The following is a 24,743-nucleotide window of genomic DNA, read 5'->3' as shown; positions in this document are numbered from 1 at the left end:
CAGATCGGGCAGCACAGGGTCAGGAAACAGGCAAAAGTTGGTACACTGGCAGACAGATTGTAGTTCTTTACAAGCTCTACCAAGCTAGAGAGACCTAGCAAGATCTGTACAGACCAATGGTTCAGGCAAAGAACTGAGGTCAGCAGCATAGCTAAATAGAAGAGTTGATTAGCTCATTAGTCAAACAGCTGAGCACAGGATCAGAAAAGGAATTAACCCCTTCAATTCTGCAGGGAAATGTCTCTCTAATACACACGCAGGAAAAGGCCTTTCAGCCAGACTGTGGCCTGCAATATGGGACTCAAGAGTCTTGTGGCCACGCAGAAGCTAGGTGAGAGATGCAAAGCCCATGCTTGCCCCAGATAGCAGGATGGCAGTGGGCACAGAGCGCCACTATGACAATATATGAGCATATAACTACTAACTGCTTGGTGAAGGCTTGTTTCCTTGTGTTCCATTTGGACCCCAGCAGGTGGCAGCAACACACTTCTACGTAAAAACTCCTTGGCAAAGAATATATGTGCGTGATCCAGTAAAATATGTGAGAAGTGTTCAGCTCACGCTACGTGGAATGAAGCTTTTTATTATGAGCGATTCATAATAATTTCCCCTGATTATTAATAGACTTTACAGCCTTGAGCTCTATGAGGCTGCCATAGCAGCGAAACGGGAGCCTAGTGATTTTTGCCAGGGGGCTCCGATCAGAGGGAACCCCTCCCTCTTTCTGACCCCTCAGATTCTGCAGTTGCTATTAACCGCATTTTTTTTAAAATCTTATACAACTCATCTAAATGTTTAAAAGGTGTCTGACAGCACTAAATTGGGGAGAACAGAACAAACATACCTTCTGGAGGCAGAGCTTCACTGTCAAGTGCATCTGCATTGAGCTGCTTCACAGCCCCTTGCCTGAGTGACAGCTGTACTGGTCTCCTGGTTGAATGCTACAGCTCTTACTCAAAGCAGAGGGGGAGGGGCTGTGAAGAAGCTTAAGGGCTTACGCACACAGACACGTGTGTTTTGCGGGCCGCAAAACACTGATACCAGATGAATGCATGACGCAACTTTTTTACTCCTACAGAAATGTCCTATCCTTGTCTGTAAAATGTTTGAATGAGCCCTAATGCAGAGCACGCTGCCCAGTGAATCTCTGCCTCCAAGACACTTGCAGAGGAAGAATCTAGCAGACAAGAAAAAACATCATATTCATGCTACTACACGTAGAAACCTCAGCACCATTCCAGTAGTTAAAATCCTTCACTTTATTTGCCGATAATTCATCGAATCAAAGTCATAGCAATGTAATCTACATATCGGAATCTTACCAGATAGGCATGGCTATCCAGTTGACCGGACCCTTACTCATAACCTATTATTCACGCTACTCCTGATGAGAAAAGCTCCACAAAAGCTGTGTTTGTCCCCAGGCACTATTTAATGCTGTCAGTAGTTCAGCATAGTCAAAACTACTGACAAACTCCATATAATGCTAGTATATAACACAGCATTATGTATAAACTTACCTTGATTCCATCTGAACACTTATTAGTCACCGAACTGGAATGGAACAGGATATAACATTCGGACATCAGGGATACTAATGAATTTGTTTTTTGTTCACCACTCATAACTACTTGTCTCACATATACCCCAACATGAATAGGTATAGAGTTTAGGTTCCCCCAGATGAAACGAGGGGATTTTGTTAGGATGGGAGAATACGAAGGTGTGGATAACAAGAGTACAAAAATGATAGCGGACATAAGCAATCTTTTCATGCAGCATTGATATAAGAGCTCTGTGCATTAAAGTTTACTACCAATGCCTTACATGCAATCAATAAGGGAATGGGGATGAGATCTGAAAATTATGGCCTGACTCAACAACTTGTTTTACATTTAATTAAATGCACTGGAGCACATCCTTGTGTTTTATGTATTCTGTTATTTTATGTGAGGTATATTACAGCAACAATTGCACTGTGCGGTTTCTGCTGCTGCCAAACTGTGCACATTAAAATAGAGGACTTTATTGCTCATTTTGAGGCCTCATGCACAGAACCGTATGGATACGGATACTGTCCGTGTAGCATCCACACTTTTTGCGACACTGACTTCAATGTGTCCATGGTACGCAAGTATGGGACACGTTCTACGATTCTGTGTAATGGATATATGGATGCAGAAAGCACATGGATCATCAATTGTTCCGCAAAGTAAAAGCAGACAGCACACGGACCATATCCATATTTTGCGGATCTGCGGTTTGACTGAGGCCTCATACACAATACCATATATTGTATCGGTGCCCAATCTGCATTTTTGTTGTGGATTGCACACCCATTCATTTCTATGGGTCCACTAAAAAAACTGAAAGCACAAGAATGTCATTCGTGTGCTGTCCGCATCCGTGTGTCTGTTCCACAAATTACAGAACATGTCCTATTCTTATGTGTATTGTGGACAAGAATAGGTATTTGTAGTAATGGGAGTGAGAAAATTGTGGATTGCACATGGAAGGTGACCATATTTTGTAGACCACAAAACAGTCAGGGTTATGTGCACATAGGCTCAGTTTTTTGATGATTTGGTCATGGTTCCTCACTTGCCCCTTAGCAGCAGACTAATATCTGCATTTTTTTCAGCATTCATTAAATGGGTTGTCAGAGATAATAAAAAATCTCAGACGAGCCCTGCAGTAGCCTTAAAAAAATAAAGTTGGTCTGATTCTGCTGCCCCAACAAATTGCTATCCATAGCAGTCTATGACTGAGTATAGTGAATGGCTGCAGTGGTCACGTGCCGTATACCTGCATGTCACCAACACTAGGCCATGCACAGTGGTGTTCAAGTGTATGGAACGTCACCGCTGCAGCCAATCACTGTCCTCAGTGTTAGACCGCAGAAGCCATGTGTCGTATACCACTGCAGTTTGTAAACAAGCAGTGGCAGGAGGACCAGCACTTCAGAGAACGGAGCTGGAGAAAGGGGGGGGGGGGGGGGAGTATAATTATTTTTTATTTTAGGCTATTAGAAGGCTTGTCCACATCTCTCTTTTGCTGCAGTGTTATGTAATATATGCTTATTTAGAGAGTGAATGATACAGAGGAAACATCTCACACATCTGAAAATACTACATGTATACTACAACATACCTGTGTCAAAGTCCATGAGCGATCCAATAATTTATTCCCCAATTCCCATATCTGTACCTTGTCAGAAGATTAGGATATTGTCTGCAGAATATTTATAACCACTGCATTGGAGGCCTCCTAAGATCATGTTAGGGAATTGCGTAAAAAATCAAATCCCCAATATTTTCCCTTCAGCAGAACATGGACAAGAGCTGACCAGGTCAAAAATGTATACAGAAAATGCAGGCTGCAGTTTCCTGAAGATATGTAGGCTACAACCATCTCATCTGGCTTGTAAAAGGAGCGATTCTACCATTAACTTCATATTAGGCAACTGCCATTTAATTGATTTCCCAATATATTCATTAAAATGAATCAATCACCATGATCTTCGATTATTATCTGCATAATACATGAGTAATACTGCAGATAAGGAGTCTAGTTAGCTATTTTTTATTTTCCTACTGCCCCCCGTCCCTCGCTGTCATGGCTTAAAGCTGAACTGCAATACATGGTCAGGACTCCCCATTACGGCACAGCAGTACGGACTGTGTTTTTCAGCACAGCTTTGAGTGCTGACAGTAGGGGAACGAGGGGCAGAATGGAAATAAAAAGTGATAAACTGGTTCTGTAACACTACTCATGTACTACTGCAAATACTTCAGAATCGTGGTGACAGATTTCCTTTAAAGGGACTCCACTGATGGCCTTTATAACATTAATTCCACAGATGGAGCTTCATTATCTAGAGGGGGGGGAAATTATTATAAGGGAAATTTTGTCGTTGCCATAATTTGTGCAAAATTGATCAAACATTGCATATTGTTTTATAAATTTGCCACATCTTCAATCCTGACACTTGATTTAACCCCACCCCAAACACACACTGGAGTATAATTGTGCCTTTTTTGGTGACTTTAAAATGTCTCAGATGATATATTAGTTACACATTTTGTGTGCCCTCTCCACAGATGGAGATCCATTGTATTGTGACTCCACAGAGTTTCATTACATAGGGCCTTTCCAACTATTTTGTCTAGTTGTATGTTACACATAAACTAAAAGATCTGTTTTGTCCAAATTGTGCATTGGCTCTGTTCCAAATTTGGCAATATGACAAGACGATTATGTCCTTTCTTGGATGCAGCTTATGCCAAATGTGCTACTTTTCTCCTGATCCAGACTGGACACAGCACATGGACAAGAGTGGAGCTGTTTCTGGAAGAAGAAAAGTCCAATTGTATAGAGCCCTATAGAATACATACAGGGAGGCCCCCGAATATTCTGCTGTCAGCTGCATGCTGGGAGTCGTAGTTTTACCACACCTTGAGCGCCGAAGGTTGCTGATCCTTGCTTTCGTAAATATTTTATTGTTCATAAAAGAATCCTGGAGCAGCTTTACTTTGTACTCTGCATTGTGCCATCCCTCTGTTCTTCTTCCTAGAAGTTTATGAATAAATTGACAACTGGATGTTACCAGATGGGGGGGTGTCCCTACACTCTGATACCGTCCAATCAGTGCTGACTGTAGGGATACACCCCTCTGACAAGGGAAAATGGTAATGTCCAACAGTCAATTTTATCACAAATATTCAGGAGGAATAACAGAGGAACGGCATAACGAGTGATGCTTCAGAAAAGCTATTTTATGGGAAGTGCAAATATTTGCTATAACAGTTAGGAGTCCTCCTTAACGAAAACTTTCTTGGAGGAATTTATGAAGGGACAGTCATACGCCACGTCTTATAAGGAGAATACACTTAGCTCACAACCACTTGAACAAAAGAACAGTTTATTTGTATTTACAGTCATATCCCCCTGCTTCCCTGACCACCAAACCAACTGCAGAAAGTTGTAGCAAACATATATATAGTGTAGTTCTATGAACGGGTGTAAACAATGTCTAATATCATCAGGTTGTACCAGTTTATTCATTTCACCTCCTTATATTCGGGATTACTAGTGACGCCACGTGCAAAGTTGTTTGTGTTTCCACCAGAAATAAGTCCTTACCATGTGGCATAAGTTAAGCTGTGTTTCCCGTCTTATATTGTAGGGTATAATTCTCATTCATTCGTCCTAAACTTCAAATCTACCGGTCATCCTCATGTGTGTGTGCTACTAGATTACCCCGTACATAAGGGCTCTGAAACACTTCCTGGGTTATCGAGGCTAGTGGCTAGATAACAGCTTGTGACCTATGGGACCATCACAGTAGCCTACATCAAAGCAATGAAAAGAGACCAATTTATTCAACACACATCAAGCTGGGAAAAAAATAAAATGTTAAAGGAGTTGTCTCACTTCAGCAAATCGCATTTATTACGTAGAGAAAGTTAATACAAGACATTTACTAATGTATTATGACTGTCCATATTGCCTCCTTTGCTGGCTTCATTCATTTTTTCATCATATTATACTCTGCTTGTTCCCATGGTTGCAACACCCTGCAATCCAGCAACGGTGGTCGTGCTTGCACACAATCCAGAGAGGCCGGCGCTTTGTCCTATAATGTGCAAGCACGACCACCACTGATGGATTGCAGGGTGGAACTGAGCAGAGTATAATATGATGTAAAAATGAATGAAGTCAGCAAAGGAGGCAATATGGAAAATCACAATACATTAGTGTCTTGTATTAACTTCCTCTACATAATAAATGCTATTTGCTGAAGTGAGACAACCCCTTTAAGCCAATATTCAAGCAGTGTCTATGAATTCGCCTGCACTGCAAAGATGGACATGATGTAACTATGGCCCATAGACTGTGGCCAGGGTTCTGACACTTTTCAATCTAAAAATATTCAAATATTCGGTAAAAGTAATTCTCGGATTAGACTTTCTTCACATCTCATTTTGGGCCTTTGTGAGAGTAGATTTTGGGAGAACCGCCTGTCCTACAGCGCTGATGGAAGGCTGCAACGTATCCCACTGTATAGGTGTATCTTAGTTATTTTAATTTTTACTCACTGACCTATTCTGCAGCAGCTTACAGACATTATCATCACTTCCTGTCCCCAGTGGAGCTCACAATCTAAATTGTTGGAGGAAACCTCTTGGTCAGATTCGACTGTGCTGCCCAGTGGTTACAGCGGGATGACGTGCCTATAGGATCCCATTGCAAAAATAAAACATACTGAAAACATATACAACCTAGTATACCATTTTTACTGTGTTCCTCTGCATATTCGTATGCTTTTCTATACAAGGACACTCTTTTGCCATGTGATGGGTGCATAGGGCCAGTGGATAGATCTAGGCTATTGGTTGGGGAATACTCCAAATGTATACAAAAATGAGACATGAACAAAGCCTGTGATGGTTAACACTGTGGTTCCAATTTTATTCCTCACCCTATATTTTTCCAAAAAAATTATCAGTTCCACAGCCTGATATGGAAAACGTGGGACCTTTTGTATTAATTAACCATGGAAATGTAGGCTAAGTCAGAGATCCTCTTTTGTCACCACAGACGCACTGCTAATGGCTCTTCTGACTTTTTACTAGTTGACTCAACCTGAATATTCCACTCATCTTTAGCCCTCACATGGCATCGGACAAAATAAATGGCGCTCTTGGACGACTATAACCTACTATCATTCCAGTGACAGGATAATGTAACACAATTTGGCAAAGGCAAAACAGTCAGCGACACTAAGCACTCGTATTACTGTATAGATCGCTAACATTTACTGATCCTTTAACTTTCCCCCATATTCCATCAGTCTGTGCTCTTGGAAGTCTTTCATCATCTTTGGATTTGCTATGGGACTTCGCTCCTTTCCTCCTCTTACTGCTTTGGTGAGGCGAAATCCCAGGCCGTCTCCTGGGCACATTTCCACATGGCTCTCATAAGACGAGTGAATCCCATGTCTTTTGGCTTCTCCAGCCCCCTCATTAAACGCTGCTTCATGATGGCGATGAACTCTTTATTACTCAGCTCCCCGTTCCCTGTCAGGAAATATTAAAGAAAGATGACTTTCTGTTACAGAATTACTGCCAGGTTCATGCCAGCTTATGGCCCATGTATCACTAAAGGACATCCGCCGGCAAGATTAACCACCACCAAAGACTAAACATAAAGCTCTGAAAGCATTAGATATTTCACTTTAACCAACAGAAGGTAATAGCAGGGAAGCAATGCAGTACAAATATACAGGCGAAACTCGAAAAATTAGAATATCCTGCAAAAGTCCATTTATTTCAGTAACACAAATTAAAAGGAATTGCATTAATGCAGCTTAAAATTAGAGTTTTGTGAAAAGGTTAAATATTCTAGGCTCAAAGTGTCACACTCTAGTCAGCTAATAATCCATACCCCCTGAGCAAAGGGGACCTGAGATTGTGACTTTGGGGTTTTCATAAGCTATAAGCCATAATCATCCAATTATAACAAATAAAGGCTTGAAATATCTCGCTTTGCATGTAATGAGTCTATCTCATATATTAGTTTCATCTTTTAAGTTGCATTACTGAAATAAATGAACTTTGCACCATATTCTAATTTTTCGAGTTTCGCCCGTACATATATACACACACACACACACACATACACACGGTCTGATATTATCCACCCTGTATACATCTATACACATAATGTGTGCAGCCATAAAAGCTGCATGGAAAGTGATGACTATACAGCAATACAGAATGCTTTCTGCCTTAAATGATGATGAAGTAAAGAAAGTGTGCACACCCTGCATCTCATAAAATAACTGCACCTACAAAGAATCCCATGATTTGCAATGATGGTACTGCCTAACGGCACAGTATATGCAGGCTGCATGCCCATTTGCCACGCATAAGACAAGTGCATTATACACAACATCTCAGCCCAATATACATGTATTATATAAATGAAGTGTATCTCTTGGGGCTAAATACATATACAATAAACAATATAAATTATGCAGGACAATGCACAAATAAGTATACCACCTTTAAAGCTAAATATTCAGTTTTTCTAAATGAGCACTTTTCTAAACAATGCAAACTTGTAATTTATTAAAGGGGTTGTCTGGGCTTTACTAAGTGATGACTTTTCCTTAGGATAGGCCATCACTAGCTGACTGGTGGGGGTATGGCACCCACCCCCCGACCCGCTGTACATAGCCTAAGTGGCGAACTGACCATAGACCATCCAGGTAAGTAATGATCTAACGCTCCCCTACTGATCCTTGAATTCAACTGTATTGCCATCCTGAGGCAACTAGATTAAGAGGACAGAGCACAGCAGATTTCGGGGAGGTATTTTGTGCCGCTGGAGCAGTATTTTGTGAGGCCATTGGTATTTGTCTCTGCTGGGGTGGTAAATATGATATTGAAGGCACCACCTATTCGTGTTGTCCCTGATTTCAATTTGGACTGCCTACAAAATGGGGCCACTTAAAGTCCCCATTCTGCCCCTGCACAGCCCCACCAACCTTGTAGTGGACGGCGCGTGTCAGTTTATCAGTGGGGGGTCCTGAGGATATGCCCTCAGTTAGTAAAGACCAGGCAACCTCTTTATGTTTCAAAAGGTATTTATTGAGTTTTGCATATAAAAAGAAAACACCATTACAATAATGATAGAAAAAACAAAAGAAATTATCACTCGGAAATAAAACATCTCTTGGGTACAATGTAATAGGGCTACATATAGTTAGGGACTGGGAAATGGAGCAGGAAGTCAGTCCTCCAGCTTTCAATTCACAAGAAGCGCATTCTTATAGCGAGACAACCTGACGTAAGTCCGAAGAATGTGATGAAGATAGCCAGGGTTCCCACACCTTTTCAAAAGCGGGAAACGAGTCCGTGCGGATGGCCGCCAATTTTTCAAACATCAATATTTTAATTATTCTGTCTAAGACAGCCTGGAAGGACAATGAGTCTGATCTCCATTTGAAGGCTATATGAATTCTAGCTGCAAGCAAAATAAATTGGGCAAGTTTAAATTTTGCATAGGATAGTCTATGGGGTTGATCCCCTAGGAGGCAAAATGGTACTGTTAAAGGAAAACTATAGTCTAGGACAGAAGAAATCAGACTCACTATCTGGTTCCAGAACCTCTCAACTATGGGGCAAGACCACCAGATATGAAGCATTGAACCTTCCTCATTACAACCTCTGAAGCACATAGGTGATACTTCAGGGTAGATACAATGAAGTCGTGTAGGAACCATATAAGTTCTATGCAACACTTTTATGGAGGATTCAGCTAATGTGACTTGCCAGGAACCCTTAGATAGGGTCTGTGACCGTTGGAACCATTTGGAGGAAGGGAACTCCTGATGCAAATCTTCTTCCCAGGCCCTCATGTAAGACAATTTCTGGCCTTCAGGAATAGTATTGAGGGCTCCATAAACCCTCGATAATAGGCCTTGTCTGTATAATGAGTATGTAATCGAGCGTTCAAAAGAGGTAAATTCCACCTTTTGATTAGGAATTTGGATAGATTTCAAGTATGAAAATATTTGCCCCATGACCAGGTAGACACTGTCAGGAGGAGAATATTTGTCCTTAAAATCTGCAAGTGTCATCAATTTACCTCTAACTGTGAATTTGTGAAGAGCACAGAGCTGATTATTGGACCACCATTCCAGATTACGATGTTGAAGGCCTGGCAAGAAGACTGGGCTTCCCACGATGTTTAATAACGGGGATGGCTTGGACTGAAGAGCAAATTTGAATCTAACTGACCTCCAGAGTAACAGAGAGTAATAAGACAGAGGGGAGTTGACTCGTAAAGTCTGAGGAATAGTAGATGTGTCCCAGGTCAGTGCTTTCCAGGTATAGGGGTTAAGATAAGAACACTCAATCGAGATCCATAACGGATGTTCACGCGGAGCTAAATGGGTCAGAAACATTTGGGCTATTCTAGCTGCTTGGTAATATTTTACAAAGTCTGGGACAGACAAACCCCCTTGGGTCTTATGTTTATACATGGTAGCTTTGGAAATACGTGGGCGTTTGCTATTCCAAATAAATTTCATGACATCTTTCTGAATAGATCTAAGATCCCTTAATAAGACAGGTACTGGCAAGGTCCTAAATAAGTAAAGGAGTCTGGGAAGGATCACCATTCTGATGATATTTATCCTGCCTACCCATGAGGTTTGTAGTGTTTGCCACGAAGCTAAATCCTGTCGAATCTTACGGTACATAGGTAAATAATTAGTTCTATAAACCAGGTCTAAGGTATTTGGTAGTAGTACACCTAAGTAGGAAATATGATGGGTTCTGCTCTGGAATGGAAAATGTTGTTGTATCATTGTTTTAGTGGAGGTAGGTGTGTTACACCAAAGTATTTCCGATTTAGAATGGTTAATAGTAAGGCCAGAAGCTTCGGTGAATGATTCTAAGAGTTTTAATAGAGAAGGAAAGGAGATAATGGGGTTGGTGATAGATAAAAGGAGATCGTCTGCAAAAACAGGCAACCTCTTTAAACATCTAATAAAAACAAGTGATCTGTAAAATATCTGTAAAATGAAGAAAGAATGCAAAAAATGACTACAATCTTGATTAAATGCTAGAAATGTAACAGTACTTAGTGAGTCCTTCTTGATGACCTTAGTGTGCAGAGAGAGAAGAGCATCTTCTCTCTCAGGATTTTGCACTACATCTGGGAATTCATGATGACATCTATGAAGTAACTCCACCACTTTGAGACGCCATACATTTAAGATGCCATCAGATCTAAAAAGATTGACTTCGGGGAATTCATACTCTGGTGCAATGAGACCAACATCTTGGCAAAACCGAAACAGGCTTCTACTGCTTTGACTGTAGCAATTGCTTCCTCAATGGATGATAACCATGCCTTTCACTGCTAAGCATGATGCATCTTAGGATGCCTTCACACACTGTGGATTTTGAAAATCAGTTTTATTCGTTTGAATGGGGTGGCAGGCACATGGATTTCTAAAAGCCACATTCAGAGGAATGGAACAGATTTTCAATTGTGGAAATTTCTGCAACACAATTTGAAGAGCATGAAGACACCCTTTAGGTCTGGCCTGCCACATTTTACCAGTTCTGAGTGACTAGCTTTCCTGCAGTTTTCTAAAAAGGGGTGCATTCATCCACCCGATGTACAGTAAACTATATTATGTAGTTATTGGTGGGAATTTATCAAGACTGGGGCACCAGTGAAGCATCTTAGGAGGTCTGTGCACCAAAAACTGTAATGCATGATATGGCAGGGTCAGGCAGCAGGGGTGCTGTTTGGCCACTGGGTCCCGCCGCCGGCCGGGATGGCGCCACAGCGCTGGTGGCCGCCGTGTAGCGCCGCGCCAATTTTAGGTTAGGACCCACTCATAGAGGCAACCTTGGCGTGGTGAGTGGGCTTATTGCCTTTTGATCAAAATGTACACAAATGCCTCATTTAGCATGTAGCATGGAGGTAGTACACATGCGCTATTCAGTGCTGTCTTCTGCAGGAATGCAGGGATGAGATCATAGCATTAGCAGTGGATGTGCGATTAATTTCTTCTTTTCTCTCATTATTTAATGTAATGCATGATAACTAGTAATTGGTGTGGATTTCAGATGTAATTTACACTCATTTTCTGGCATAGGTAATGTTAAATCTGTCGGACTGCATAGGCTCGGCCTATAAAAAAAAAAAAGTGGCGAGTGCTGTAATAAGTTGCACATTTTTATGTAAAACGCGCTTGCGCAAAGAATTGTAACTTTTTTGCCACTAAAAATCAATGTGAATGTTTTACTACTTAAAAAAAAACAACAAAAAAAAACATTTCTTTGCATCGTCACATTCTGATACCCAGAACTTTTCTATATTTCGATCTACAGAACTGAAGGGCTTATTTTTGTTGGTAGAGCTGTAGATGTTACTGGTGCCATTTTGGGTGTTCATAGGACTTTGTTCAAAATTTTGGGGCCACAAAAAAAATGAAGATTTGGCCATTTCGATTAATTTCCCATTACAACATTTACCCTGCAAGACACATACTTTTATACTTTAATACTGTAGTTGGGACATATTCAGATGTGGGGAGACCAGTTAAGTTTATTTCGTATTTTATCAGCAAAATTGTGAAGGGGGTCGATATGAATTTGAGTATTTTCAAATATATTTTTCATTTTTTTCTTTCATTTTTAGTCCCCCCTAGACTTAAACCTGTGATCATTCGATCAGACTGCAATGGTATACTACTGCAGTTTATGGGAATTCTCTGCACTACCTATAGAGCCCTGCCTGAAGGCTTTAAGGGGTATTCCGGGTTTAGAAAGTTATCCCCTATCCACAGGATGGGGGATAACCATCAGATCGGTGATTGTCCTATTGTTTATTAGAAAGGGGGCCCCGAACCCCTTGAAGCACCCTGGAAATGGACAGAGCGGCTGGTCGGAATAAAAGCGAGCCACTGCACCATTTAGGAGCCTAACTGATCTGTTGATAGGGGTTAACTTTCTATAACTGGAATACCCCTTTAACAGGCAGTTTACTATGGCAGACCTGAGAGCCTACACAAGGCACCAGGCTGCCACAGCAAGCGATTGGAGCCCCACAAGCTCACTGTGGGGTGTCTGGAGGACAGTTTGTCTAACCCCTCAGAACACTTACTGCCAGGTTTCCTTTAGATTACAGAAGATCGCTGCCAGTCTCAGCTGGAAGACACTTTGAGATTAGTTTATTGTCAAGGGACCCTTCTAACGAGTAGTGATTGACCTAGCTTATCCTAGACGTCATGTTCATTTGTCACATGGCCAAGGCGCAGCTCAGCCCATTGAGTGAATGGGGCAGAGCTGCAATACCAAGCACAGCCACTATCAAATGGGCAGCACTACGATCGGTGAGCATGGAGAAGGCCATGGAGCTACCGCTGCTTTCTCCAACAGCTGATCAGTGGGTGTCTAGGGAGTCGGATCCACACTAATCATACTGTATACTGATGACCTATCCATAGTCTCAAAAAGTCTCAGAAACCCTTTTAAAATCAGAAAAGCAGATATTAAAGTGTATAAATTACAAGTTTTACTGAATCTATTCCCCGTAAACTATATATAAAATCTGCTCAGTTCCTCCTGCTCTATAACATGGTGCCATTTTGTGGTTACAGATTCTCTTTAAAGGTGCTGTCCACTATGGATAATTAATGTTAAGCTGAGTTCACACATTGCTGCCATACTGCGAGTTAAACCATGTCTAATTGCAGATCGGCATGGGTTGCAAATTGACTGCAGCTCAAAGCAGCTTCCTAGTTAATGCCATTTACTGCACAGCTAGCAATAATGAAACTGCTTTTAGCTGCAGTCAATTGGCGCAAGGTATGAATCCATCCTTAGAAGGAACCCCAGACTAGAAGCTGATCAGACGGTGTCCTGCTGTGCTTAAAGGCTCATTCAGACGACAGTATGTGTTTTGCGGTCCACAAATTGCAGATCCGCAGAACACGGACACCGGCATTTTGCAGAACGCACACGGCCAGCCCTACGATAGAAATGCGTATTCTTGTCCGCAATTGCGGACAAGAATAGGACATGCTCTATCTTTTTTGAGGGGCCACCGAACGGAAGTATGGATGCGGACAGCACACCTTTTGCGTCCCCACTGAAAAGAATGTATCCATTTTGCTAAATTGCAGAACGAACGCAGACACATAAGTACGGTCGTGTAAATGAGCCCTTAAAGTAATCTTTGACAGAACCTGGAAGCAAGTGGTTCTGCTTCGTGCAGCTCCACCACAGGAGAAACAAAGCATTACATGGTTTCCATTGAAATCAATCGGTGGTCCACGTAATGCACAAATACAATGGGCCTCATATGTCAGACTTTGTTGTCCATAGCAACCAGAGCTCAGCTTTAATTTTTCCAGAGCAGATGAATAAATAAATGATCATTTCTAATTGGTTACTATAGGCAGCAAGGACAGTCTAAAGCTACATATCTCCGGCACAGAACAGCCTACTGGCATTCACTGGATCCAACATTGCCAGATCCAACAGATCACCGTGGGATCCCTATTGATTCTGGCATATATGTTGGGTTTCAGCCGGACAAAAAACGCTGCATGCAGCCCGATTTGTGCGGGATCAGGCTGCCATATCACCTCTAACAGAGATGTGGACGTAGTCTTACTATGAGAGAGTTTGGATAAGTGAGGCCCAATGATTCTATCAAAGGGAAAGATGCTTTTTGTAGCAGCTTTCTTTCCTGTGTACATGTAGCATGCGAGACTCATCCGACTCATCGTCCTCAAAACGCTGGAACACGCTGCGAGGTTCGGTCTGTCAGTACTCTGAAAGCAGCGACTGCCAGCTCAGAAATCAGCCTGCCTGTCACTACACTATGCTGCTTGGGTCCCTTCAGATGTATTTATACATATGGTGACATTCTCTTCTTGGTTGACATTTTATAACTATTGCTACAATGCCGGAGAGGAGGGGGGTGACATCAATGTAATCAGGGTATTCGATATTATTGAATCCCTCTTTAAAGTTGTGTACATGTTACTTTAGAACATAATATCTCAGTAAAGCTTGAAATATAATGACTTATTCAAGAATGGGAACTAGTGGTCAATAAAGTAAAAAATAAGAAATCAATAACAGAGAGCGGTAGAGACCTGTTATTCTGCACAGCAGGCTACTCCAGTATTGATAGCATGCTTTATTCCCTAAATAAGGATCACATTATTATTTTAAAGAAAAGTTTTATGGTCTCAGAGAAAGTGAGATAATGTAACTCACAGGAGGCAGGTAAATCCATACTGCAGTACTCTGCAATCGACTGAAGGGAGCAAATAAAAACATAGGAACGCAATGTCCTCTTCTCAAAATACAGTCATCCCTCAGAGTATGTGTATATGATTTGCCGCAGACATACTCCTGCCATCAGAGAGGTTCAATAACTACCGCTACGTTTATTTGCTAGAAAGTGCTTTTCCCAACTTGACTGCTTTTATACAATTGCCTGTCTACAAAGACTGAAGGATAAACACATCTTTACATTTGAAGCCTTCCAATAATAAAATAAAAGCCGCTCTGACTGCTTTGGGGAATAAGGAACCACTATACAACCTTGTTTCAATGTGAATTACCACCTTTTATCAACATGTGAATTTTGGGTCCACAATTCCCAGCTAATTTTTTTAATACATTTTATAGCAGTTGCAGCTTTATTTTCCTGAAGGAGATCTCAAAACTATTTGCACAGATATGTCATTCTGGCTATATGTAGTCACCACTAGAGGGAGCATACTAAATATGGTTTTATAATTGAATGTATAAACACTATGCATGGAGCTCCCTCTAGTGGTGCCTGCAACCAGGCTAAACGTTGTCTTTAAAATCTAGAAGGATTTGGAGCTCTGTATCAGAAAAACAGAGCTCCAACCACTATACCTATATATAATGAAATTAATCTGCTACAAATTTAGGACCTATTCATATTCAAAGAAAACAAAATGGTATTAAAGTATGGATACTCTAATGATGGCACAGTGGGTTGCTATCTACCAAAGATTCACAGGCCTTGGAGATATACCCAGATGAATTGGGCCCTTCCTTCAGGGACTATGTGGTGTTAGCAACTGCCATTAGGCCTTCCTATCCTTGTTAGAATGAATGATTGGGGGTGGGGGCACCCTCACTTCTATATAAGGTCTCTATTTTCTACCATTATTTTTTGGGGCTATTTTCCTATAGGTCTGCTTTGTATTATGAAGTCATGGTTTGTGTGTGATTATCAGCTTTTTATGTCATATAAAAAAAAACACCAAACATGGCAGCACACACTGTGTATATTTTCCCAGATCATGTAAGGGTACTTCAACACTTGCGCTATGATGATCCGGCAGGTAGTTCCGTCGCCGGAACTGCCTGGCAGATCTGGAAATCTGTGTGCAAACAGATAGCATTTGTAGACTGATCCGGATCAGTACTAACAAACGCATTAAAACACCGGATACGTCTCTCCGGTGTCATCCGGAAAAACGGATCCGGTATTTATTTTTTTGTATTTTTAAAGGTCTGCACATGCGCACACCGTAAATCCGGAAAAATAATGCCGGATCCGGAATTCTGGCAAGTGCACCGGAATTTTGGATGGCCAAATACCTTAAGAGTGACTGAACTGAAGACATCCTGATGCATACTGAACGGATTGCTCTCCATTCAGAATGCATGGGGATAAAACCGATCCGTTTTTTTTCCGGTATTGAGCCCCTAGGACGGAACTCAATACCGGGAAAGAATAACGCTAGCGTGAAAATACCCTAACCTGCTGCACATAAACCTTTAATAAAGTGATGATATTGTGTTTCATCCAATGGGATCCCTCTGTAACTATTTTTTGTTATCTTAAAGGGAACCTGTCACCGGGATTTTTTGTATAGAGCTGAGGACATGGGTTGCTAGATGGCCGCTAGCACATCTGCAATATCCAGTCCCCATAGCTCTGTGTGCTTTTATTGTGTAAAAAAAAAAAAGATTTGATACATAGGCAAATTCACCTGAGATGTGTCCTGTACGTGACTCATCTCAGGGACAGGACTCATCTCAGGTTATTTTGCATATTTATCAAATCGTTTTTTTTTTTACACAATAAAAGCACACAGAGCTATGGGGACAGGGTATTGCGGATGTGCTAGTGGCCATCTAGCAACCCATGTCCTCAGCTCTATACACAAAATCCCGGTGACAGGTTCCCTTTAAATATCCAATAATAATAGAGAAGACAACCAAACAGAGAATACACAGGTCTACCTATGAAGGATAATTGTGATATAAAACTATAGTAGATTGAATGTTATATATTGATTCATTGCAAACTCTTAGAAAGGAAGGCTAAAGCTATACAGTGATAGGCACGTTGTGCCCAGTTGATAGCCTCACCTATGGAGCACCATCAGCAGCAAGGCCACGGCAGTGTAAGGAGATGAAACTGTTGTGTCATATGACACAGCCACACTGAGTCCAACTACAGCCACCGTTTTTTCTTAGATAAACTAAGCAACTGTCTGGAATACCAAAATTGTAGTAGGAGAGGTTAACAAAGACTAAAGGTGGATTTAGACAGAGCGATTCTCTAGCCGAATTATTAGGAAGGAAGTGTTCCTTCCAGACAGTCGGCTGCTTGTTCAATGAAGGAGACCATGCATTTACATGGAATGATCTCCTTTACTGTATGCTACTGCGATCCCTCGCCCTCATACAGATTCATGGTTTCTGAGCAGCATATCACTGTTTAGACAGCACAATCTGCTGTTCAGAAATGATGATCGGTGGTGCCTGCATGAACGACAGGATCCCCCGATGAACAAGCGTTTCTCTCATTCATCTAGTGATCAGCAGCATATTTACACGGGGAGACTGTGGAGAGCGGTCACTCCCGATAATCTGGGAAATTATTGGCTCGTGTAAATGCAGCTTAAGGTTGTGGGCAGTATGGGAGACCTGAACAAAAACCCTTAGTAACTACTTTTCCTTGATTTTGCCTATATATCATCTCACACTTTAGCTGCATATAGCTAGGATATGCCACCAATATCCGATAGGTGTGGGTCCCACCTCTGGAACGAGGGCCCCAATCAAATGAGGGCACGCCGTGCAAGAGCGGCCACCCTCCACTTTTATGGGGGTGTTGAAAATATCTGAGTGTCAAAAATAGCTTGCTCAGTGCACTCTCCATTCACTTCTATGGGAGTTCCAGAAATAGCAGAGTTCGCTCGAGTCTTTCCGGAACTTCCATAGAAATTAATGGAGGCCACGCTCTCCTTTGCGGACCCCGATTTAGAGAAAGATGCAGGTCCCAGAGGTAGGACGTACACCTACTGGACATTGGTGGCATATCCAAGCTATATGCCACTAAAGTGTGAGATGGGACAATTAAAGAGGTTGGTGTTGTCCGCTTATGGAATAATGGGCACCAACTGGAAAACTGCAGGGTAATCTAGCAGCAAGTGTTTCAGCGCCTTATACAGTGAGGTAAATCATTACCTAGTGCTCAATGAAACCAATGTGCTGTCCATGTGATGCATGTATCAGGTCCTTTATGGGGAAAGATTTCAATCAGGAACCACACGCATAAAGCTAAATTCTATCATAGGGTATTTAATCACAGATTTTCTAAACGAGACATCCCCTTTAAGACACACAATAAAAGTTTGCTTGATAATTTACAATATTGCTGAATAATTGTAAAATCAGATGTTATCTCATTAAAATGCAGATTTGTATTCCTCATTTGTGCTAAAGGTGTTGTTGATGACTTAAAATAAAGTACCAATATGAGCTTAATGACTTAAATGGATAAAATACTATTTAAGTATGGGTAAAATGTAATTCTGCTCATTAAGCAGTCATTTAATCATGTCCTGTCAGTGTCTGTGCAGACAACACCTTAATTAGTCTTAATAGGTGATTAAAGCAAAAGCTTTACCAGTGATGGTTTCCACATAAGAGACTCCAGCTCAGTAAATTAGTTCTCAGAGTCTTAAAAAATGTCTAGTTCAGTGTGAAAACTTGATCACCTGGACTTGATTTTGGAGGTTCAGAGTATTCAAATAAAGTGGCCATAAAAAGGATGTTTGGGGGAAGCAATCTTGTCTAAAATAACCGAACCTTCGGTGCTTCACCTATGTACAGACAGAAGACTCATTCATAAGCCACAAAGGAAAGAAAAACTGCCAACCACAAGAGACAACATATATCACCTACCCACAGGACACGTGGCAAATGCACAATTGCTGAGGGTCCGACCACTGGGACTTCTATGGGACTGCCGAGTACAGTGTCTGGCTATCTCTGGCAGACTAATCGATCACTCGTGTGCGCCACTGCTTCATTCACACAGGGGACTTGGGACCCCCATTTTACTGATCAGTGGGGTATCCAGTGGTGGGCCACCCAATGATCATACATTTATCACCTATTCTGTGGATAGGTAACAAATGTCAATGGAGAGCCCACTTAAAAAAAACTGCGGGAGAGATATACAAAGAATGGAATTACAAATGCCAGTCTTAGTATAAAGTCCGTTGGCACAGGATCCACAATAAATTTTGTGCATTTCCAGGCAGACTTTCAAATCTATGCCAGCTATGAGCCAGATTGTGAGGCAATGAACTGCCATATGTACAGAGATATTTTTCTCTAAAAGCAAAACCTTATGTACACAATTGGAGGCTTACAGAGATAGTCCCCATGCATTTGAAAAGTAAAACTATTATGGCTTCTTTACAAAACTGAGCCATAATACAGTCATGTGTAAGAGGCGTAGATGTTAAAATGGAATTATTATTAACCGTCTCTGTACAATCTCATGCCACTATACAATAAGCTGTGTGTCAGTGGCCATGTTAAAAGTCCAGACAATCTGATTTCATGACTATATGTCTTTCCGTAAAGTCAGAGAAAAGATCTGAAGGGAAACAACAAACTGGCGATTTAGTAGACACATATATACGGGTTATGCTATGCTACAGAACTTATTACCTAGTCTACATATGTCATACAAGGGAATTGAATATCGTGTATTTGACCAATTAACAGACAAGAACATATGATCTGGACACTTTATGCAGCAATAATAATTACAGTAGTTACATAGAGGTAATCTTTATAAAACAGGCTTAAGCAATGTGTCCTGAGCAATTAATAGTGCATGAGCCTATGGTGTATACAGTACTTTACAGGCAGGGACCACTTACATGCACAGCACACATACACTGAAAACGTAACTGCTGATTTATATACAAGAATGGGGACATTCAGAAGATGTACAAGAGGGATCCAACATGGTAACAATAGTTCAAGACATGCTTTTATTGTAGAAAACTTGCAGTGACTGACATTTTTTTGCACGGTAGAAAACAATGCAGGGTGAGGAAATACCACAAGACAGGTCATGTATCAGGAAACCATAAACTGTCACATTTGTATTTGTGAAATATATTTTTTTTGGTTTGTTTTTTAATCTGACGAGTTGTACTTTCAAACGGCACCACTTAGTATTTCATAAGATGTAACAGGACGCTGGAAAAAAAATTCTAAATATGATCGAATTACTCTGGGTTTTTATTCCATGTCCAGGAAAAGCACTTTTATTCCTATGAAAAACGGTTCACAAGTGCCCAGCTGGCGAGCTTTCCTCTTTAAAGTGCCCAAGTCCTCCGGCCGCTCTTCCCCACTGCATACTCCTCCCCAGCTGGGCAGACTTTACTTTACCTTCTACATTCTGTGACCAAGACCAATGACTGATGGACCCAGCTTGTGTAAGGTTTCCTCCCCTCTCCCCTGTCATCACGGCGATGCAGGGGAGGAAGCCTTCAGAGGTTAGGGGGAGGAGCAGACAGTGGGGAAGGACCTCAGGCTTGGGCACTGTGAAAAGGAAAGTCCGCCTAGCTGGGCACTTGGGAGCCATTTTTTATAGGAATAAAAACACCCAAAAGACAAAGTTACGGTTATAATGCTTTTATAATGTTCTGATGGCCATTGCTGGTTGTTATATTAGTGAAAGTTAAGTGAGACTCCCTTTAATGCCCCAAAATAAACACAAGCTGGATCCATCAGTCAATGGTCTTGGTCACAGAATGTGGAAGGTAAAGTAGAGCAGTGTTTCCCAACCAGTGTGCCTCCAGCTGTTACAAAACTACAACTCCCAGCATGCCCGCACAGCCAAATGCTGTCCGGGCATGCTGGGAGTTGTAGTTTTGCAACAGCTGGAGGCACACTGGTTGGGAAACACTGAAGTAGAGGATATAATAGTCATAAAGCAAGCATTGGAGGCGTTTTATTTCCATGTAGGATGGCTATATAAATTTCCCCAGAGTACAAGAACCTTGTAGCTGAGAAGCCATGTATAAATATAAATGATTACCATGTACACTCACCGTCACAATCGAAGAGAGCAAAGACTACATCACAAACATGGTCTGAGAGTTCCACTTTCGCCACCGTCCTGGCAACTTGCTGCATAGTAACTAGAGAAAGAACAACAAGGGACCAGAGTCATAAAGGAATGCCGTTAAAATGCAAATCTTGGGGGCATCTATTACTTATTAACACCATGAATACAGACAGTTCACAGCTGGCTCTGATTTACTTTATTTCTTTTTAGTTTTAATGAGTGTAGTATATAGGAGGAAACTAGTTTTACTCATGACTATTTAGGTTATAACTTAACTTCTGAAACATTGGAAAATACAAGCCTTTAAAAACCACAATAAAGACCCAGAACCTTTACACAGAATCATTAAGGACCTAATAGCTACCCATAAAGAATCTCGCCACATCTGTGACAACTTATAGAATTCAATATTGGAGTTTAAATAAAACAATTTTCTCCATTTAGTTTGAATATTTTATTAGTTTTTTCCTTTGCTGCAGCTTCACAGATTCTACATAATTATGGTACCTTTTTTTTGTCATTTTTACTTCCTATAAAGTAAATGAGAGCAGTAGTAAACCTCCAGAGCGTTTCATGTATACAGTTTAGGCACATAAACAACATGCTGCAGTATGGTGCGTCTGGGAGATACTGCATTCCCCCATAGAAAACGTGCACAGTTTGGCAAGTTCTAATTCTTTATCTCACAGGCTCAATATGTACACACGCGGACAAAATTGTTGGTGCCCTACCGTCAGAAAGAAAAACCCACAATGGTCACTGAAATAACTTGAAACTGACAAAAATAATAAATAAAAATGTACTCAAAATCAGCTAATGAAAATCAGACATTGCTTTTGAATTGTGGTTCAACAGAATACATTTATAAAACAAACTAATAAAACTGGTCCTAGAGAAAAATCATAGTCCCCCTAGAAAAGATTGAAAATAATTTCACCATAGGGTCATACTAAGGTGTGTCCTGTAATTAGCATCACAAATGTCTTCAAACTTGTAATCAGTCTGCCTATTTACAGGGTAAAAAATAGTCACTGTGCTTTTTGGTGTCATGGTGCTTACCACACTGATCATGGACCAAAGAAAGCTATGGAGAGAGTTCTCTCAGGAGATTAGACAGACAATTATAGACAAACATGCTAAAGGATAGAGGGTCTGACACCCGACACCCCTGCCGATCAGCTGTATGAGGAGACAGTATGCGCAGTGCATACGTCCCATCTCCCTTCTCATCCGCTGCTGCTGTCTATGGTCTTTGCTATAGACAGCAGCAGCGGACAGGAAGAGAGAAGGGCAATGGAACATGCACACTGCGCGCGCCGTCTCCTCATAAAGCTGATCGGCGGGGATGCTGGGTGTTGGACCCCCGCCGATCTGATATTGATGACCTATCCGGAGGGTAGGTCATCAATAATAAAAGCCAGGACAACGTCTTGCTGATCCGCCAGAGAACACTGCCTGACTGTTTTGTGCTTGGTGGGGAATTGCTTGACACAGAAAGATGAAATACACAGACAAAATGAACCAAAGCCCAGTGCGTAATTTTGTGTGGTATGCAGTGTATAGCCCAGGTATTTAAAATACATTTTTCCATTAAATGAACAGAGCAACTTTAGAGAGGCACCTTAATACTTAGAGATGAGCATTTTCCTGCCATCACTGCAGACAGTATACAGTTGAAGACATCATATTGATTTCCTACTTCTTTTACAACACATACATTTTAGAATAATGCAATTTCCTTGAGTGCTGTAATTGCTCAGCATGAGCTACTGCTTTTGATGACAACCCAGGTCCCATTGTGCAGTTTCCGCTTGCCCATCTCATTTCACACATCAGCTAGACTGAAATAAGTATGTAGCATAACCCAGACGTTTCCAGGACAAGGAGTTTAGATTAATTAAGAGTAAGGATCAATTCCTTGACACTTTCCTGACGTGTTCATCCCTGTGGATGCTGGAGGCAAATAAAATTCTTCTAGTCTTCGCTACTGGGAGGCAAATGACAGTAGTAACTTAATTAATTTATCCAACTTTCTGGAATAAAATCACAATAAGAAAACAGTCCACCAACAAAGTGAGAAAGCTAGAAACTAAATACGTAGTGTGGGGTTTGGCTCTGGTAGACAGGCTAGCGGACGTAGTATTAAGGCAATCACAAACTCTTTAACTTAAACAGTTTGGTGTTTATTCACACATAAGGAAAAAACAAAATGACCGTTCACAGTCTTGGTGTTTGTCACCAGAACATAATCTTCACCTGGTTAGCAGTTTTCCACCCGCAGACCACAGCAGGCTTTAGGGGCCTGTATCCCGGCATGCGGCTCTCAGCCCTTTACCACGGCACATATCCACAGGTCCCATAACGCAGAGACTCCCCAGCTTCTCAGTCAGATGAAGGCTAAACCACACCCAGCTGAGACTGCTGGCTGGGTTTTATATAGGCCAAAAAAGACCCGGCCTGGAGCGTGGGAAGAAGCCACCCACCCAGCACTTTGGCTACTCCAAGTAAGAGCCGGCCCTGATCAGCTTTACAGCCATACTAACACCAAACAGTGTCAGTCTGCACTAGCTGCCGCGGACACTTAAAGCTACCGACTCTTACCTCACTGAGGCCAGGAATCTCTGTGACACATACCTTCCATCAATGACGGCCCCTTGCGCCTTCCTACATACCTCGCCCCTTTGTTCAACTCTGAGGGGTTGAACACCCGCCAGCCTGTGTACCCGGGACAGGGCATCTGCGTTTCCCTGCACCTGCCTGCCCTATGTTCCACAGAAAATTTTAAGTTTGGTAACGACAAGAACCACCTGGTGACCTGAGAATTCCTCTCTTTGGCCTGGTTCATCCACTTGAGAGGGGAGTGGTCGGTCACCAGACAGAACTTTCTCCCTAACAGGTAATGGCAAAGAGACTCGAGTGCCCATTTGATGGCCAGGCACTCTCTCTCCACTATACTGTACCTAGTCTCGGCTGGGGTAAGCTTTTGGCTCAGGAAAACAGGATGTTCCTCCCCATTGATGTCCTGAGAGAGTACAGCTCCGAGGCCTACTTCAGAGACATCGGTCTGTACCACACACTCCCTCTTGAAGTCAGGCGTCACCAATACTGGGGACCCACACAGGGCAGACTCCAAAGCAGAGAAAGTCTTTCCCGCCTGCTCATTCCACTGAACCGTCACTGACTTGCGTCCCTTCAAAAGGCCTGTCAATGGTGCGGCGACTGTAGCAAAATTGGGGACAAACCTTTATATAGTACCCCACCATACCCAGGAACGACTTTACTTGCCAAGTAGTGACAGATCGGGGCCAATTCCTAATTGCCTCAATTTTGTTCACCTGAGGTTTGATAATTCCGCACCCAGTTACATACCCCAGGTACTTGGTCTCTTCTAACCTTATCGCTCACTTTTTTGGGTTAGCGGTTGAGCCAGCCTTCCTGAGGGAGTCCACTACAGCCTGTACTTTAGGTAGGTTACTCTCCCAGTCGGTGCTGTGGATAACAATATCGTCCAGGTACACCGAAGCCTACCAACGATGTGTATGGAGTACAATGTCCATTAGCCTTTGAAACGTGGCGGGAGCGCCATGTAGACCAAAGAGTAATACCTTGTACTGATACAGCCCCTCTGGCGTGATAAAAGCTGTTTTTTCCTTGGCAAGCCTCCATCAAGGGTACCTGCCAGTACCCTTTGGTGAGGTCCAACACAGAAAAATACCGGGCTTGGTCCCAACTTCTTAAAAAGCTCATCTACTCGGGGCATGGGA

At 41.9% G+C, this 24,743-nt stretch overlaps 1 protein-coding gene across 4 annotated transcripts in view; it reads right to left on the bottom strand.

The window, feature by feature from the left end:
• Positions 1 to 6,501: 6,501 nt before the first annotated feature.
• The window catches only part of MICU1 (mitochondrial calcium uptake 1), a 262,988-nt gene continuing 244,746 nt past the window's right edge, over positions 6,502 to 24,743 (bottom strand). For all 4 annotated transcript variants that reach the window (XM_044297988.1, XM_044297989.1, XM_044297990.1 and 1 more), the window contains 2 exons: positions 20,963 to 21,052; positions 6,502 to 7,079 (listed from right to left, as the gene is read on the bottom strand). In XM_044297988.1, coding sequence (XP_044153923.1) covers positions 6,919 to 7,079; positions 20,963 to 21,052 — 251 coding nt within the window. In that variant the 3' untranslated portion in view covers positions 6,502 to 6,918. The remainder of the gene's footprint in view (positions 7,080 to 20,962; positions 21,053 to 24,743) is intronic.

Source organism: Bufo gargarizans, chromosome 6, assembly GCF_014858855.1.
Source record: "Bufo gargarizans isolate SCDJY-AF-19 chromosome 6, ASM1485885v1, whole genome shotgun sequence".
Classification (NCBI taxonomy): domain Eukaryota; kingdom Metazoa; phylum Chordata; class Amphibia; order Anura; family Bufonidae; genus Bufo; species Bufo gargarizans.
The sequence above is the reverse complement of the archived record's forward strand: the minus strand, read 5'-3'. Positions and strand labels throughout refer to the sequence as shown.